Raw genomic sequence first — 18499 nt, forward strand, 5'->3', positions numbered from 1 at the left:
GCACGAGCAGAGCCTTTGTGGTTACGTCACATGGACGTCACATGGCTGCGCTGCGACTTTCAGAGTAAAAGTACCATCCCTCTCTCATACACACAGAAGAGGAGAGAAACAAACCAACATCATAAACTTAAAACAGCACACTGAACTCTAGCCTTACTTACAAATCACTAATATCATATATTTTATTTAATACTAACGGATTCATGTGAGAAACTGAAAGAAGCTCTTTGAGTCTGAAATCCTTGAAACTGTTTCCAGCTCTCTGTAAACACTCAGATACTAACGTTTCCCAGCGTCTGCATTTCTGTCAACTCTTCTGTTTCTGGAGCTCGAACCTTCACATCTGACTGTGACTCTGTGTTTGTGCAGAAACATCCCTTGGCAGGCCTGAACGGAACGTTCAGCGGCTGGTTCAGGGCCGCGGGCCTCGTGTTTGACACCCTGGTCTACAGGTTTGTTTCAGAGTAAAACATGAAGCTGAGACAGCTTCGGCCTGTGACTCCAGCTGAATGTTTTCATGGTTTTATTTTGTGGTTTTGTGCTGGAGTCACATGTGCAGCCTTTCAGCGGTCAGCTGAACAGGAAACAGAGACAGCGGCTTCATTCACGCTCACCGAGACTTTATTAAAGCGACATCAGATAAACAGCATGGAGATAAACATGGTATTACTGTTTGAAAAGCACTGCGTGATAAAGCACACCTGAGAGGAGAAACTGAACGAATGCCGACGAACGAACAATGACTTTGTTTGAGCACTTTGAGGTTTATTGAAGTCGAGCTGCTGGAGGTCAGGAGAATCGATCGATTTCTGTCTTCATTTCCTGGAAAACAAAAGTGAGAAAACTGAAAATGTGCTGATGGTGTCTGTGCGCTGCAGGGTGGAGGCTCGTACCTGAGAAAGCAACTACTGTAATCAGTTATTTATACTGAGGTCACATGAGCATGAAAACATTAACTCTGGGTCTGTGTGGGCGTCGTACCTGCAGCAGCTCTGCCTTGTTGCAGTCGTCTCTGTGTCGGTAGATGCACTGAGCGAGCCGGGCATAAAGCTTCTCCAGTGGCTCCACCTCGGCGCCCTCCGTCTTGGCCACGGTTCTCCTCAGGAGCTCCTGGAAAACAGAAACCGGTTTGAGGTGGTGCCTGCAGAGGGCCGCGGGGCCCACGGCCCCTGCTTTCAGACCTGTGAGCAGCTTTTATTCATTACTGGCTGCTGGGGTGGGGGAGGGGATGCTGTGCGACTTCCTGTTTGTTTCCGGTCTGAAAGCAGCTCTTCAACCGTCGGTGCTGCAGACTGAAGATACGAGTGCACGCTCGTAAATGCGAGCAGACGGCTTCCTCCAGTCAGACGTAAGCAGATTCCATGATGTTCAGGTTCCTAAGCGACGACTCGCTGAGAGCAGACGGAGACGATGAAGAGCTTCCTCCTCATCGTAAAAGGACAAACTCGAGGCGTCTGACCGGTAAAGCAGGACAGCCGCAGCTTCTTGTTCCCCGTGTTTGTCAAGTATACTTCACTCTGTATGTAAACTCAGACGGAGCGTCCACGTATGAAGAGTGAAACGAAGCTGGAGATGTAAATCTGCAGTTACGTTAACAGCCAGCAGGGGCCTCCAGCTGTGTCTGTGACCTCGTTAACTCTGCATTGCTGGGTTTACGGTCACACTGAGTACAGCGTGAAGATTATTTTCTTCACGCTGATCCAGGATCTGCTCACTGATGAACGCTGACTCTAACGAACAGAACGTCACATTTTGTTCAGTCTGCGCCCCTTAAAGAGGCGAGCTGAGACTCACCTTCAGTTTGCTGCGATCGACGATCAGCGGTGGAGTTTCTTCCTGCTGCTCCGGCCTGTCCCGGATCAACACCTGCTCCAAAGTCGCCTTGTTGGGCCTCGACTCAGACTGTTTGCTCTTCTCTGAGGAGGAAGACAAGCAGAGGAAGAAGGCTTTACCCTGCAGTGACTCCCACAGACGGCCATCTTTAACTCTCTGCCTTCACAGCTTAAATCAACCAGGTTACGGCAAAAGGAAATGACTGTGGAGTTTTCAGCTAACGGTAGACATAATTTCCTTAGGGATTAATAAAGTATTCTGATTTGTTAGAAAGCTGCAACACACACACACACACACACACACACACACACACTCTTAGTGTTTCACTCTACACACACACACAGCAGCCGTGTTATTGGTCAGATAATTTTAAAAACACCACTCAGAGCAGCGAGCAGCTACGTCACTAACTCTGAAACTCTGCACCATCGATCTGTGTTAATTATACAAACATCAAACGGACTCTCAGACACTTTGGAGCCTCGAGTGGACGTCAGAGGAACTGCAGTGTCCTCACACCTGGAGGAGGAAGCTAACAGGTCAGGTGTGATCGGCGTGATGCAGCCGTCAGATTTACAGATGCAACGCTCCGCTGTGTGTGTGTGTGTGTGTGTGTGTGTGTGTGTGTGTGTGTGTGTGGTATTTACAGTGTGTGCTGGACCACAGAGCCACACTCCTGTGGAAGCTTCGCATTAGCGTTCCTGCAGCGTGTTTCGTTCAGACTAAAGCAGCCGGCTCGGACACCTCAGACGCTCCTCCTGCTCGATGCCCGGAGTGCTGTGGAGCGTTGTAGCGTGAAGCAGCGGCCTGTAGAAGCTCGATCGGCAGCGGCTGCACTCTGAAGCGGTCCAGTGAGTCGGGTTAGTACAGCGAGGCGCTCGCACTGCTCGTGCTCACGTGCACAGACCTAAGCTGTCCGCGGTCTGGCCGTTCAGCACGGTCTCCGGGCCTGGGGGCGTCTTTGATGTGCGGGTTTGACGCACGCCTGCAGGTACGCCATCAGCCAGCTGGGGATGAACCGGCTCGGCGTGCCGGTGATACCCGTTCGTGAGGACTCCGTTGTGGGCTCTCGTGATGCGGTTTGGGGTGCGATGGAACCCGCTCAGGCCGCCGTCACTGCTCTCTGATGGGCTGGACGAGCCAGCACCAGCAGACCCGTTCACCGCTCGCTGTCCAGCAGCTCTGACCTCCTCCACACTCGACTCAGAGCTGAACTTACTGGACATGGAGGAGAGGGAGGTGAAGGAGGAAGAGGAGGAGGAGGAGGATGGGACTGGTGGCTCCTCCTTCTTCTTCTTGGGTTTCTTAATGACGCCGGTGCTCCACTTGGACTTTCGGGGCCGCCTGTAACGTTTCTTCTTACGAGCTGGAAAAGAGAAGTGAGGAGGGGGTGGGGGTGGAGTGGGGAGGAGGAAGAGTAAAGGTCATTGGAGAGAAAGGTCACTTCTCGTCCTCTCTGGCTCTTCCTGTCCTCGCCTGCCCTGCGGCTCTCACGTTTGAGCAAACACTGGCTTCCTGCTCTCGCTGCTTTCGTTTTCACTGAGACACTTTTAAAAGCAGCTTTTTGCTGCAGCAGCCGAAAGAAGCGCCAAACTTTCTGTTCATCAGACGTTTCCCAGCGTGAGACAAACCCGGAGCCTCAGTCCTGCTGCGAGTCTGTGAATCCATCGTTAACAAGACGACTTCTGATTTACTTTCATTTGCTCAAAAAGCTGCTCTGAGGAGGCGATCCCAAGGAAAAAAACGGATTTCTGTAGATCCCGAGCCGAGGAGACGAATCAGGTGATCAGCTCGCTGGCTGACAGACGACTTTAAAACTGATTCATTGCTTAAGGTTTTTATAAAGTTTGATGGTTACATTCTTATAAAATTGACTGTTTTTGTGATTTAAATGTAATCTTTTTGTCATTTTGTGAAAGCAGCTGAGTTTTGAGAACTTCTGAAGAATATTTTTGGAGCAGTCTGATGTCCTAACGTTTGGTACGTGAGTCCAGACTCTGAAACAGGAAGTGAAACTGGTGGAACAACGCTGCACTCATCAAATGTCACTCCTCTCTCACGGACCAATTAAAAGTAGGGGCGGGGCTTATCAGCACTGCTAACAGTGGCTGAGGAGAACCTGACGGGTGGTTGACGGCTCACTGGTGAACACCCTGACCCTGACGTGATGTCTGCTGGTTTGCTCTCACGTCACTCGTATTTCTAACAGTTTTGTTAAGCAGCTGCTGACGTCTGTGACTAACAGTACGCAGAGCGTCTGAGCCTGAGCCGGCCCCCGTGATCCTATTTTAAAAACACCAGATAAGTTAAATTTGTCCCGTGCTGTTTCAGTTCAGGAGTGAACTTACGTTGGAGAGCGTTTCTGGAGAATGCCGAGCCGCAGACGCCATCAGCCTCCTGCGGGTTGGCCTCGATCAGAGCTGTCACCAAAATAAAAGTCTTAATATGAAGTTTGACTGTACACTGTTAGCAGCAGCTGGATGAGGTGTGAACATCTGGCTGAGTTTCACCTCTGTGGATGCGCGACTCTCTGATCTCCTCGCAGACTCTCTCGAAGTCTTCGTCCAGCTCGTCTCTGATGATGGCGCGGACCGTGTCCTTCAGGGCGCATGCTCGGTGACGGATGTTGCGGTCTGACACACACACACACACACACACACACACACACACACACACACACACACACACACACACACACACACAGTAAAACGTACTGTGTATTAGGTTTTTTATCTCCTCCACAGCAGGCAGGTGAGTCCAGGTGAGAAATCTGCTTCTGTTTAGTTCGTCTCTCCTCAAACAGACGCAGACGAACAGAAAAGGATTTTTTTTTTTCACCCAACAGCTGAATTTATAGCCCCACCCACTGTGAAAATGTTTCCACTTGGAGACGCCTGCTCCGTCTGTCTCATACAGACAGCAGAAGAAGAAGAAGAAGATAAAGAAAAGGAAGGAGACTGTAGGGCAGAGGACAAACTAAGAGAACGGTCATGGGTGAGGTCGTCTCACCCATGGGGTCACTGTCAGGGTTGTACTCGAGAGTGTTCTTCCAGATGAGGTCAGCGTCCGCCATGAACTCGCTGACGGTGACGTACTTGTGCTCGTCGATGTTGGTGAGCAGGGTGGAGAGGTCCATGGGCTTCTTAATCACCATCAGATAGTCGGGGACCTGGAGGAGAGGAAGGAGAGGAGGAGGAGGAGGAGGAGGAGGAGAGTTTCTGCTGATGGTGTTTGGTTTGGCCACTCGGGGGCAGCAGAGAAAAATACTCTGGGCTGACTCACAGATCGAGCAGGCACATTTCTTTTTCATTACCGTACTCATGATGTGAAGCAGCATGACATTTCCTCGGCGTGCTGATGGGAAACTAAAATCTGATTCAGTGACTTCAAATAACCTCCTGGATTTGTTCCAACATTCAGTTCTATTCAATTTTGTCTATATAGCACTAAATCACGACATCAGTTGCCTCAAGGTGCTTTAATTGGTAAGAATAAGGACCTAAAATAATACAAAGAAAACAGAGAAAAGCCCACAATCAGACGACCTTCTATGAACAAGGACTTTGGCGACAGCGGGGAGGAAAAACTCCCTTTTAACAGGAAGAAACCTCCAGCGGGCTCAGCTAAGATGACTGCTGACCTGTGAGTCTGGTCTTGCAATCTGACCTCATCAACGTGCACTGAATCTGCCGCACGCTTTTTTAATAACATGTACGGCGTGGAGCTGGGAGGAAAACGTGAACTGCATCCGATTCCGTTTGTTTAATTATTCACGACCTTAAAACTGAGCGGCAGATGTCGGCGTGTCTTTCTCTCAAACACTCACCTCCTCGATGTCGACCGGTTTGGTGAAGGCTTTGAAGCGGCGGTCCAGAGACAGGCGCTCGGTGATGTTTCGCAGGAAGAGACGGAGCTCTCGCAGCACGTCCTCCTCCTGCTCCTCCAGGTGGAGGCGCTCTTGCTCCGACATTTTGTGAGGAGGAGGCGGTGGAGCCAGGGGGAGGACCTCCATTGCCTGAGATACTGAGAGAGGAGGAGGAAGAGGAAAGAGTGAGCAATCCATCACACTCTGGGTTTAACAACCGCAGCGTGAAGACGGAGTCACACACATGTTTTTCTCTTGGAGGGAGGGGCCTCAGCCGCCTGGTTCAGAATGAGATCCTGGAAGAAGCTGGTCCTCTCCTGCTGGGTGGGAACTCTGAGGACGTAGACCTCCCCGTAGTCCTCCCGGAACAGGCTCTGAATCTGGGAGCAGCACAGCGTCAAAGATAAAAACCTCTAAAACCTCCACGCACAGGGACACAGCTGAGGGACACAGTAAAGATAAAGCTTCAGTTCTCACCTCTGGGTCCAGCTGCTGAAAGGACACGCTGCAGGTGGCGAGGAGGAGGATGGGAGAGAAGGACGGGATGCTGCCCAGCAGGCTGAGGAAGGATGCCCTCAGGGCCGGCCCTGCAGTGTCCCACCACTGCTGGATGTGCGGGATGTAGAGAATGCTGGGAGACGTCCGCTTGGCCTCACAGAATACCTGATCAGGGGAAAGGTCAAAGTTCACATCCTGAGACTGAAGTTCAGCATAGACAGTCTGCTTTAAATAATTAAAAACATTAAGGTCAGAAAGAACCACAGAGCCGCCTGTCAAAACTTCTAAAATGATTAAATGAAGTTTTTATGAAGTGTGTTTATGTTTGTGTGCACATGCGTGTCCACCTGTAGATGCACATGTCTGGAGGAGTCACCTGTGCACAGGCTTCCTCTGGCGAGGTGCTGCTAACGCCAAACAGCACCGCTGAGTCCAGGCTGTGGACGGTGAAACGCTCCAAAGCGTGCAGGATGGCGGGAGCCAGGTGGGAGGTTTGACCGGCGCCAGGACGACCTGCCAGCATGATCCTGGGGCGGTGAGACGTCGGCTGTTTGACGGCACTCCTACAGGAGGTCGGGGAGAGGATCAGAGAATGCCGAGGGGGAGATAATCGATGAGAGCATGCAGTGTTTATAGAGACCATCCCAGTTTTCCACATGACCAGCTGAACACATAAATCATGCACACGTGTAAATCATATCCTGCGATACTGCGACGCAGTGTTTGCCACGGTACCTTTACTGCACTTTAACACACAGAACACTGCGGCACAGAATCTAAACTCGGTTCACAGGATTCGGTGAAAATGTGGCGCTTTGATCCAGTTTTAGACTCGGTTTCTGTTACCATGGTGATTCACTTCATAGTCACGCCCCTCAGGTGTGGATGAAGGCTCACCTGAAGAAGTGCAGGAAGTTTTTGTTCTTGGAGGGTTTGGAGATGCTGGGGCCCTCGTCTTCTTCAAACATCAGAGTGTCGTCGAGAATACCCGAGGTCAGGTCTGACACAGGAAACAGGAAGTTTGTAAACAGGAAGTGATGTGTAGACACAGCAGCACTTTTGCCTCTGACTCACCTGGCTCCCTCTTCCTCTTCATGCCCTCCTCAGCATGTGGAAACATCCTCTGCAGGGCACCAAGGATTTCTTGCAGGGCGCCGCCTAGAAGCGGGTGGACCACAGGGGACAGAGGTTTGGCCGGGGAGGCGGCAGAGCGGTGCGAGGCAGGCGACATCTTCTTCATGGCTGCCGCAAAGTCGCAGCTGCTGACGGCGATGGAGGAGACGTCCAGCAGGAGCTTCTGGGACGTGCCGTAGATCTGCGGGTAGCGTCGGCGCAGAGCGCACAATGCCGCCTCAGTGCACACCGCCCTGATATCAGCGCCGCAGTAACCTGAGAGGGACGGAGGCTCAGGTTACCAAAAATAAATAACTACATTTTCCTGAGACAAAGAAAGCTGCTGCCATTTTTCTCACCGACACATTTTTCTGACAGTTCATCGAGAAAGTCTTCAGACGGAGGAGGTTTCCACTGCCGAGTGTGGATCTTCAGAATGTCTTTACGGGCCTGAAACACACACACACACACACACACACACACACACACACACACACGCACGTGCCTAAATTAAGGTCCCTGCTGCAGTTCCTCTGATGTCCAGCAGAGGCTCCATAGACTCACATGTTAAAACTTTACAGCAGAAACAAACACGTTTACATCCTGATCCTGAAACAATCACTTCCCTTCATCACAACCGTGCTGTTAGATTTTTTAACACTAGCCCACATGGACGCTGCACAGATTATGGATGCAGCTTAAAATATATATAATCTAATAAAGTAAAGAGTCACCTCTCTGTCGGGAAGGCCGAACAGGAATTCGCGGTCGAAGCGTCCGGGACGCCGCAGCGCAGGGTCGATGGAGTCGAGCCGGTTTGTGGCTCCGATCACGACGACCTCCCCTCGACTGTCGAGCCCGTCCATCAGAGCGAGGAGCGTCGACACGATGGAGCTGCGAGGATTTCCATTTATTTAGTCTGGCACATGTTTCCTTTTCTTTGTGTCAGGAATCGTTTTACAAACGTTTACAAACAGATTATCACTAATCTACAGCGGCGGCAGCGCCCTGACCCGTTACACTGGATCTCAAAGTCTGACACCACTGAGGTGACACGTGTGTGAGGAGCTGAAACTGACCTGTGGATCTGGTCCTGCCTGCTGGATCGGACCGGAGCCAGACCGTCGATCTCATCGAAGAAGATGATGGACGGACGCATCTGATACGCCTGAGGACCACACACACACACACACACACACACGCACACACACACACAATCATTTTAAACCTGTTCATGATGAATTAAATGAATTTAAATTCACAGGTTTTGTTTAATGAGTTTGATTTAAAGTTTCTAACACAGCAGACACAATAACAGCAGACACTGTCAGAGTACTAAAGTGCTGCTGACACAAACAGATGTATATGCAGACATAGGTCACAGTGTCTGTGCTCAGAGAAGCAGCTTTCTCTCCTCTGCTCAGTCTCATTGAACTCACTCAAATCATATTTCATGCTTCAGTATGACTCAGGTGAACGTTTACCTGCTCAAACAGCAGCCGCAGCTGCCGCTCTGACTCGCCCACCCACTTGCTGAGGACGTCGGCTCCCTTCCTCATGAAGAAGGACACCTTCCTGTTGCCATGGCTACACTCGTTGGCCAACGCCCGTGCAACCAGCGTCTTCCCCGTCCCGGGAGGGCCGTAAAACAGACACCCTCTGCAGAGAGACGCAGGTGGAGCGTGTTCACTGTGTGTACTCGGCTTTACTGTGTAATCCATCTTAAAAACATGAAGTCCAACCTTTGACCTCTGCCCACTCACATCATTCAGTCTCATGTTTCCTCTGAGCTGCAGTCTCAGCAGGACTCAGTAACTACTACAGCACACATTTACCTTTGTGAGAAGGTAAACTCATCATGTCCCCACATCAAGCATCACTCACCTCTGAAGGTTTCTTTATATATTTATAATCTGGGGTACACAAGCGTGTATTCATATCTTTGTGGGGACCAAATATGGAAAGTTTACTATACTTGTGGGGACCAAAATTCTGGTACCAAAGAGTTTGAAGGCATTTTTGAGACTCAAAATGTGGTTTTAGTGTCAGGGTTACAGTTAGATTATGGTTATGGTAAGAGGCTAGGGAACGCATGACGTCTATTAGATGTCCCCACAAGACATGAATACCTGACGTGTGTGTGCGCGTGTCTCACCTGGGAGGCTGGATCTTGAAGTTGTCAAAGACTTCAGGGTAGAGAAGGGGGAAGACGACCATCTCCTTCAGAGCTGAGATGTGACCTGACAGACCCCCAATACTGTCAAAACCCACCTGAGGAAGGAAGGAAGGAAAGGATGGATATAACAGGATCAGGTGGAGGATAAAACAACACAATGTGAATCATGTGTAAAACGTGGTCACAGGAGAACATATCTCAGGTGTAATCTCACAGATTGGTCGATGGCCATGGGATCGATGTCCGCCAGGCCCGCTCCTGCAGCCATCTTGTCCTTGCGGGTTCCCAAAAGGTTGCCGGTGCGCAGGCTGAGTGGGAGACAGCTGAGAGCGAGAGACAAGTCTCAGTAATACAGGCAGCAATCCACATCTAACCTACTCCATACGCCTCATGGTTCACAGTTAAAAGCATTGATGATGGACGATGTATCAGGAAGTGGTTTGATCCAATCAGATTCGCCGACTCTGACCTGTCAGGGACCTCCTCCTCTTCATTATCAGAGTCTTCATCAGACTGTTTGGACCAGGCGCTCTTAGTGGGTCTGCAGGAAGAAACAAAGAGACCTGAGTGTGACAGATGAAGGTGAAGGATCCGACAGGTGGAGAAGTTTTGGTAATGATGATAAGATCTCAGTTTTTCCTGCAGTGAAAGCAGTGATTCTACATCACCGACCTCTGCACTGTGTTTGTGCTGCTGGGGCATTTTTAATGACATCAGCTGACCAACAGCATGGCTGCTAACAGGGCTGAGCTGCAGTTTGGTGAAATTGTAGGATTTTAAAAGCCAGTGATGTCACAGTATACACATCAGTCTATGGTGGCCCCTCAGGATCAAACTGATACAGGAACATTTGTGAGGGAAAATAAATAAAAACAAGAATGCAGAAAAATGTGACCTGAGGGTTTAGCCTGTGCAGCTAACCTTCAGATTACATCATACTGCAGCGTTCAGCTGTGTCCTGCTTTATTTGAAGGAGAGAGGAAAGGCGTGTCCACGCTCTGACCTGAAGGCTGCTCTGCGGGTCGTGTTTGCTCCTGAGGCGCTGATCCGGAAGGTTCCTCTCAGGAAGTCTAATCGATACCAGAGAAAACAAAATCATCAGAGCTGGAGCTTCAGTAAGTTTCAAGTGTGTGATTTTATTTTTCTCCTGAAGAACCTGTTGTTCACCGATTTGTAGTCTTTTAGGGTTTTTATTGTATTACTCAGCATGTACAGACGGCGTGTTTGGAGCGCCGTACTGACCGCTGGTCGGGCCTTGGTACAGCGACGAGGCTCGGCTCAGTTTGGCATAAACGTTGTGGCTGACGCTGCAGTTGCTGTCTTCATCTGCTGTTAGGGCCTGCCTGCTGTCCTCGTCAAAGCCCGCCCCTGGAGACACCAGAGAAGACGTTTTTACCACCACGTCTCCCTCTCGTTATCATTCCTCTGCTCCTAAACATCTGCACTGACCTCGGCTGTCCTCGCTGTCGCTGAGCTCTCCTCGTAGTGGGACCGGTGTTTTACTCCTCTGGGCTTTAGAGTAGATCTTCTGCAAATGTATTATTAGGTGTGTAAAAATCAGGTAATCATTCCTCTGTTTATCAAAGTAACACATTTCTTCATCTGATTAAAGTGACCAACGTGACAACGAGGGATGGGACTGTTTTTGGACATTTCACAGATCAGTTAACTCGTTACTGAGGAACATTTCAGAACCGCTAATATAAAGACAAACTCCCACTCTGGACACAGAGCTGTGGGCCTGTGTGATGTCACAGCTCTGACACTTTTCAAAGTCCACCTGTTCTGCTCGTTTCCAGCTCCATGTTTGTGTTCTAACCGTGACCCCTAATGAGGATGCAGGTTAGCACTGATTGATATGTGGCAGTGTGGTAAATATGTTAAATGGTCACCTCAGCAACCAGAGCCTCGAATGTCCGCTAGCGGCCAACCGTGAGCTACAAAGTGATGATAGGTGGACTGACATTAGACTGGACCAGAGTGCCTTAGAATAACACGCAGTTTAAAGTAATCCTTATTATTCTGGGCCTTGCAGCCCTTCAGGCCATCCTCCGTCAAGGTGTTGTAGCTCCTCCCCCTTTAAGGTGCACCTTAGGATTATCCCTGACATTACACAGATCCATGAGTAGAAAACTTGACCAAACTGAGTTTCAAGCAAACTGAGCTTTTGGTTCACTGTGATTACTGCACATACAACAAACTCATTATTAGAAACCTGACTGATGTGAACATCCACGGCTGGGACAGAAGATGTGTGAGCTGCTGTTGTCCTCTGACAGGATGTAAAGCACACGCCACACTTCACACACGCTGATTATGAACGTCTCAACTACTCTCATCGTTTTACTCATTCAGAGCAGGAGAAACTCCATGTGAGGAGGAAAATAAGGGCTGGTGCTTGTCGGCTGCTTTCCAATATGGTGCCAGCTGATAGAGACGTTGCCCCCTCCCCACAAGCGGCGAGCAGAGGGAGGGGGGCAGGGTGCAGCCGGGTCCACCGCCCTCATAAAGACCTGATAAGAGAGGCAGCTCCCACCAAGACGGTGGCCTCGGTTTACAGCTGACTCGGGATGTAAACAAACTTTATTCTCAGTGTTGATTATCAGCGTAAAAACATAAACACAGCTCCACGCACAAAACACGACACAGCTCCACGGCAACAGTGACGCCACAAAGTGCACACACGCATGTGCCTTTATAAACACTGTGTTAGAGTGAATTGTTAAATGTTTGTCATTTTTATTCTTACCATTTGTACTTTAACTGTGTGTTGAAAGGAATTCTTTTGTTCTCCCCTCCCCAGATTCTCGAGGTTCTGAGTGGGGGGCTGTAGTGTTTTATCACAGGCAACATCCTTGTGAAGGTCTGTTTGATGTGGTAAAACTTCCTGCCCTTTGTATGGCTTCACTGTGTTATCTAGGTGAACCATAGATTGGGTGTGGGGAGGTTACCCTCTTTATGACCTAGGATGTTGTTCCTGCTTTATGACCCTTTTGGTCAGCAGCCCACACACACACACACACACGCACTTACAAAACCACAGGCAGGGTATTCCTTGTTCACATGTGTACCTATGTAAGCCGTTATATGTTAATGAACCTATGCATATTCAAGTAACCTCAATAAAAGGAGTGCTATGGGGAACCTGGCTGAGAGTCTGATGGAGGTCAAGTAGGTGGAACGACACTTGGCTCCAGGCAGGCCTCCCTCATGCATGAGTAACACAAAGAACGTTGCCTACTTGTGTCTTGTTCTTGCTGTGTAGCAAATTGTCCTGAACATTCCAGCGAATAGGTTTACGCTACAAACCTATCACTCTGCAGCTGCCTTAGATGTTTATGCTGCAGTGCAGTCTGGGTAATGATGCCAAAAGGTTACGGTGGGGGAAACATGTCCTCTGTTCAGTGTTTTCTATTTGATCCTTAAAGAAAAAAAAAAGACTCAGACTGTTTGTGATAATGGAGACGATCACAGATGATCACAGTGACCCCAGAACAGCTGGTGACCAGCGCACAGCTGTCTGTATCTGAGCAGACTGTTTGGGCCGATGTCACTCCTAGTTAACGAGGTCGTGACCTTTGATGACCTCTGACTTGTGGCAGAAAATACTTGACACAGCGTCTGGTTTGAGTCCTCGCTTATACAGATCAGCATCTGTGAGCTCTTTAATTACAGTACTGTGTTGACCCTCCCCTCGTTTCTTTATATTTTTCTTCCAATGAGCCAAAAGTCTGAAAAAGGTTTTCTTCCTTCTACCTGACCGTGTTCAGATGAATGATTTTGCCTGGAATAACTGAGAACTGAACAGAGAGACATTTCTTTCTGCAAACAGGCAGGATGAATACTTATAAATACTTATGATCACTGATCCAGTCTAACAGCTCTACTCACTCCTTCCTTGTTGTTACTGAGGCGCCTCTTCTTCTTCATGCTGTCCATCCTGTTAAGGACCGACCTGGCGGCGCTGCAGAGAGAACAGCGTGGACGTCACCACGATTCAATGAGATAAAGATCAGTGCAAACATGGCGGAGGGCCACATGTGGCCTCATTCATCACATCACTCTGAGCTCCTCAGGTTAAACTTCAGACTTTTAATGTATCAAAGACATCAGTGAAGCCGGCAGGGACGATAAAACACAGAGCTGCTGTTCTGTGTGCTTCTTTCTTTGGCTGTCTCAGTGTTAACAATCAAAGTGTCACTGATGGCATCATAACCTGAACTCATCTCACTTTCTATGTCACTGCTTTTACTGCACGTCCATCACCTCACATGTAAGGGGGATTTTCTTACTTGGTGCTGATGCCGTCGAACATGTTGGAGGCCTCGTACCTGCTCGTCACTTTGGTCAGCCTCGTGCTTCTCCTCAGCCGGCCACCTGACACACACACATGCACGCACGCACGCACGCACGCACGCACACGCACACGCACACACACACGCACACGCACGCACACAGGGGAGAAACTACAACCTTTAATTCCTGAGCTCGTGTTTCCAACTGATGCTGGACTGTTTCACATTAAGAGGTGTTTCTAATGTTGTGTCCAATGCATCTTCAATATGAAGTCATAATATTAGAGACATGTGCAGGTACACAGCACTGATGAGTAAAACCATCACTGAAGCTCAGCATATTTTAAATACATATTAAAACCGTTTTGCTTCATAAACATATAAAACATCTGAATTCTGGAAACTCTCCTTATCAATCTTGCACCTTCCTTGCTCGCGTACAAACGGACAGGACATGGCTGCGACAGACTTCCCACATCCACCTTCGCTTTTATAGCCGTGGTCTCTCATCTTGATTACACGAAGTGTTTTACTATTACTACTCTAAAATATGAATTACATCTGAAATAATCAAATACATGTAATAGAATGATTAATAGTACATTTCCCTTTTTTTAGGAAATGACCTGTATGTATCTGTATGAAATCAATAAAAGAATCAAATGCTGCATTATCTTTAGTTACATTGATAATATTTATTTATGGAGAAACAGTGGAGAAATATCGCTCTTGCTTTCATATAACTGCAGCGGACATACCTGAGTGGCCGCGATCTAATCCTGTTTACATAAAGTAAGCCTGCTCCCGAGCAGGTTTACGCTTACGGATCTGTTGCTATGACAGCAAGTCCCGGATGAGCTTCGGAGAACCGAACGATCCAAGATCACGCGAAACTGTCAACAATCAAATCCAGCTAACTTACTTAGCGAGGTACGAAGAACGGACCCCTGGACTTCAAATGATGCTCTTACATAAATAAATATTCAGAGAAATGTTTTGTTCTGCAGCTGGAAAAATAATGGACCATTTTGTGGTCTTGTGCTGTTCCTGTGTGAGATGTTTTCCTGTCTTTGTGAGTAAAGTTTAATAAATAATAATAATAGATTGCATTAATAAAATGCACAGTGTAAACTCTGAGACCTTTCACATCTTCCTGTTAGTGTTGTTTTTCTCACCTGAACGCTTCTGGAGCCGCTGAGATTTCCTGCCAACACAAAACAAATGTCAGTGGCAGTAAAATGAACGATTCACATCACACACTGACTCGTGAACCACAGATCACATCTTCACATCTTTATCCTCTGGCCTGCAGCTGGATTGTTTCTGAGCGCAGATGTAAAGAGGCGAGGATGTAAACATTTCTGACAGACACACACTTCCTCCTGCACACCGACACAGGTGCCATGATGAATTTTAATCACCCGGCTAATCATTTTAGCTCTGAGCATGCTCAGTAAAACAGCTTTAACTGGTGACTTTTGTCTGACCTGATGACGGTTCCCGCTGCTTTCTCATCTTCGTCCTCGGGTGCTTCAGAATCGGTGAGGTTCTGCTCTTCATCCTCAGATTGAAATACCTGAGAAAGATTTGAGAGATCGGGTCACTCGCACTCATTTGGAGGTTCATACAGCACCACACGTGATACACGCATCACAGACAGTTTTACACTCAGTGAGCTGACTGCAGCTATAAGACTAGATGGGTATTGTACACCTGTCATATGACCAGGAAACGTGCTGCACCATGTGACCTTACAGTGGTTTACATGAGGCTGATGTAAAGTTAAGAAAAATAAAATAAGAGAGTGACTCGCTCAGAGCCAGCTGAATGTCCGGTACTTTGTGAATGACAGTTAAAGATGACCCTGAGATCACATGCAGGTAGAAGGAGAGCGCTCATGTGTGAGAGGAGGCAGCTGTGAGCCGCTTCTCTGTGTGCGGCTGAGCTCAGAATAAACTCTGCAGTGTAATTAAAAAACGTTTAGTTTCCGATTTAAACCCCAACACTAATGATAATATCTGGAAGGTTTTTTTTAAAAAATATTTATAATAATAAAGATAAAATACGGTTACTTTTCTTTGAGATGTAATTTTTACATTTAATTTGTTTTTTTAAACGTATTTCTTTCCATTTCGTTCTCAGAGACTAAACTGAACTTCGCTCTTACTCGGCGGCCATCTTTAAACGCCACAGACTTTTACTAAAGCTCGTTAAAGCAGAGCGAGTCAAACCAGGAGGAAACTCCAACTGTTTACTGATGATTTTTACCTAAATAAGTTTAAAAAGCTGCCCCCCGGTCCTCTCCCGGTCAGTTTAACGTTTCCCTCCCTCCGGTTAAACTGACGGTCATTTAAACGTCGCCGTGAGTTGAACCTTACACACCGAACACGGACACACTCACATCGGACCGTCCGGACTCTTGAGTCCGGGGAGCCTTCTTCCTCCTCCGGGTCTTTATCTCAGATCGTGCCGGGGTCCCGGTGCTCGTGCTCGGCCCGTTTCTCCGGTCCGCGTCCCCTCTGCCTCGGAGCGTCACCATGGTAACGACGCAGGCATACGCTAACGACGTTAGCCTTAACGACAAAAATAAAGAAAAAACTCCGAAGAAACTGAGACCTCCGAGTGTCCGCCGGCTGTTTGTTCCCGAAGAGCGTCTCCGACTGTGGAGGCTCAGCTGACGCTACCACACACCCAAACACGAGCTCAATAAGCCGACAGACCGCACAGCTACACCGCTGTGGTTCAAACGCGAGGGTTCTGCCGCCGCCTGCTGACGTCATGCCGTAATGCGCGTGGTGTGTAAACTGACAACAACAACAACAACAACAATAATAATAATAATAATAATAATAATATAGATGTTTTCAAAGCTCTGTCCTGTCAGCAGCTGTTTAACTGTGTGATGACTCTCAGAAGGATCGATCTGCGGCTGTTTGCTTTATCAGTGAAGATAAATAATTCTTTTAGTGAATAAAAATCCAGTTTCTCTCCCCTCTGTTCTCAAACAACCAGTAATAATGGTTAAATTAAGAAATCTACTTGGAACCTGAAGTTTCCAATTAAAATAAATCACATCGAGTACCTCAAAACTGCAGAAGTACAGAACTGTGCAGCTAAAGTGATGGCACTTTATCAGCCATATGATCCTTTCATTCAAAAGATGAACTCGTGTCATTTTTCATGCTTCATACTGTCTTTCATTTTCCTACTTAAACACTCAGTACAGACACTAAAATCTGTTTTCTCTTTGCTTTCCTGAAAGCTTCCCTCCAATGGGACTGTGATTCCTTTCTTTGTCCAACCAAACATCCAACAATTTAAAATCTACAAGCTGCTGTTGCGCTGTGGTAATATTTTGTATGCAGGCAAAAGAAGTCAAATGTCCAAAACCTGAAAGTTGCGTTTTATGGTTTATTTATCCAGTTTGGCAAACAATAACAAAGATCCATTTCTGTTGCTTACTGCTGCTTCTCCAGGGGCCCGTTCTTCGTACCTCGCTAAGTAAGTTAGCCGGATTTGATTGTTGACGATTTTGCGTGATCTTGGATCGTTCGGTTCTCCGAAGCTCATCCGGGACTTGCTGTCATAGCAACAGATCCGTAAGCGTAAACCTGCTCGGGAGCAGGTTTACTTTATGTAAACAGGATTAGATCGCGGCCACTCAGGTATGTCCGCTTCATTTATATGAAAGCAACAGCGATATTTCTCCACTGTTTTACCATAAATAAATATCATCAATGTAACTAAAGATAATGCAGTATTTGATTCTTTTATTGATTTCATACAGATACATACAGGTCATTTCCGAAAAAAAGGGAAATGTACTATTAATCATTCTATTTCATGTATTTGATTATTTCAGATGTAATTCATATTTTAGAGTAGTAATAGTAAAACACTTCGTGTAATCAAGATGAGAGACCACGGCTATAAAAGCGAAGGTGGATTTGGGAAGTCTGTCGCAGCCATGTCCTGTCCGTTTGTACGCGAGCAAGGAAGGTGCAAGATTGATAAGGAGAGTTTTCAGGATTCAGCGGATATTGCGGGACAGACAGGATCCTTTAGCTCAGCGCGACGGTGTGCTCATAGAGAGATATCGATTCTCCCGTCAGGGTATTATTTACTTAACACTCTCTCTCTCTCTCTCTCTCTATATAGATATATATATATATCTCCCAACTTACTGTGCATGCTTCAGTCACCCCTTGCATGGGAACAGGTAAAAGTGATGGAGTGTTGTAAAACTACACACAAAAACCCACAATGTCAATAAATGTCACAGTACAAAAAGCCGGGGTGTGACGAGGGGGTGCAGGACCACCACCTGTCTTTATTTGCTCTGCCCTTTTCTTGGTTGCTGTTATAAACAAACAAACAGATTATTTCAGGGTCTCTTGTCATAGACTAAAAGCAATATAAGTGATAAATATTACCATTCTGTAGAATATTCTTATATTTCACTTTTACTTGTTCCCATGTTCTAGTGGGTCCTGTTGTGGCTCTAATGTGAAAGAGGATATAATGTAATATAATATAATAAATTACTTACGAGTTGAATTTGTCAGCAACTTTCTGCCAGCCCTCTCTCCTTGCTTTTGCAGCCTTTGCAGTGTTCCCCTGCGTTTTAATTAAACTCTGAAACTCCTGAAATCCCTCAATCAAGAGTTCTTGCTCTGCTGCCGAAAAATACTGAGCGCGCTCCTTCGACATCTTCGCCGA

The 18499-nt window shown here is 47.5% G+C and overlaps 1 protein-coding gene across 4 annotated transcripts; it reads right to left on the reverse strand.

Annotated features, from left to right (window-relative positions):
- Nucleotides 1-599: 599 nt before the first annotated feature.
- On the reverse strand, nucleotides 600-16552 carry LOC116317408 (ATPase family AAA domain-containing protein 2-like). Of its 4 annotated transcripts, none has more exons than XM_031736157.2 (28): nucleotides 16182-16552; nucleotides 15268-15356; nucleotides 14956-14984; nucleotides 13778-13862; nucleotides 13377-13449; nucleotides 10935-11013; nucleotides 10728-10853; nucleotides 10489-10555; nucleotides 9955-10026; nucleotides 9700-9808; nucleotides 9465-9580; nucleotides 8794-8968; nucleotides 8389-8477; nucleotides 8044-8203; nucleotides 7669-7759; nucleotides 7271-7585; nucleotides 7094-7196; nucleotides 6573-6759; nucleotides 6176-6361; nucleotides 5943-6078; nucleotides 5660-5856; nucleotides 4843-5002; nucleotides 4344-4466; nucleotides 4182-4253; nucleotides 2741-3199; nucleotides 1795-1916; nucleotides 982-1110; nucleotides 600-822 (listed from the first exon to the last, which is right to left on the reverse strand). In XM_031736157.2, exons 1-28 carry the CDS (start codon nucleotides 16317-16319, stop codon nucleotides 790-792), a joined length of 3720 nt encoding a protein of 1239 aa, XP_031592017.1. In that variant the 5' UTR covers nucleotides 16320-16552; the 3' UTR covers nucleotides 600-789. The 4 variants fall into 4 exon arrangements, 3 of the variants coding, with proteins under 3 accessions (XP_031592017.1, XP_039461594.1, XP_031592027.1); XM_039605660.1 differs by lacking the exon at nucleotides 16182-16552 and adding an exon at nucleotides 16049-16169; XM_031736167.2 differs by lacking the exon at nucleotides 2741-3199 and having other exon boundaries at nucleotides 16182-16551.
- Between the last annotated feature and the right edge of the window lie 1947 nt (nucleotides 16553-18499).

The sequence above is a fragment of the Oreochromis aureus genome, linkage group 22, assembly GCF_013358895.1.
Source record: "Oreochromis aureus strain Israel breed Guangdong linkage group 22, ZZ_aureus, whole genome shotgun sequence".
Lineage (NCBI taxonomy): Eukaryota > Metazoa > Chordata > Actinopteri > Cichliformes > Cichlidae > Oreochromis > Oreochromis aureus.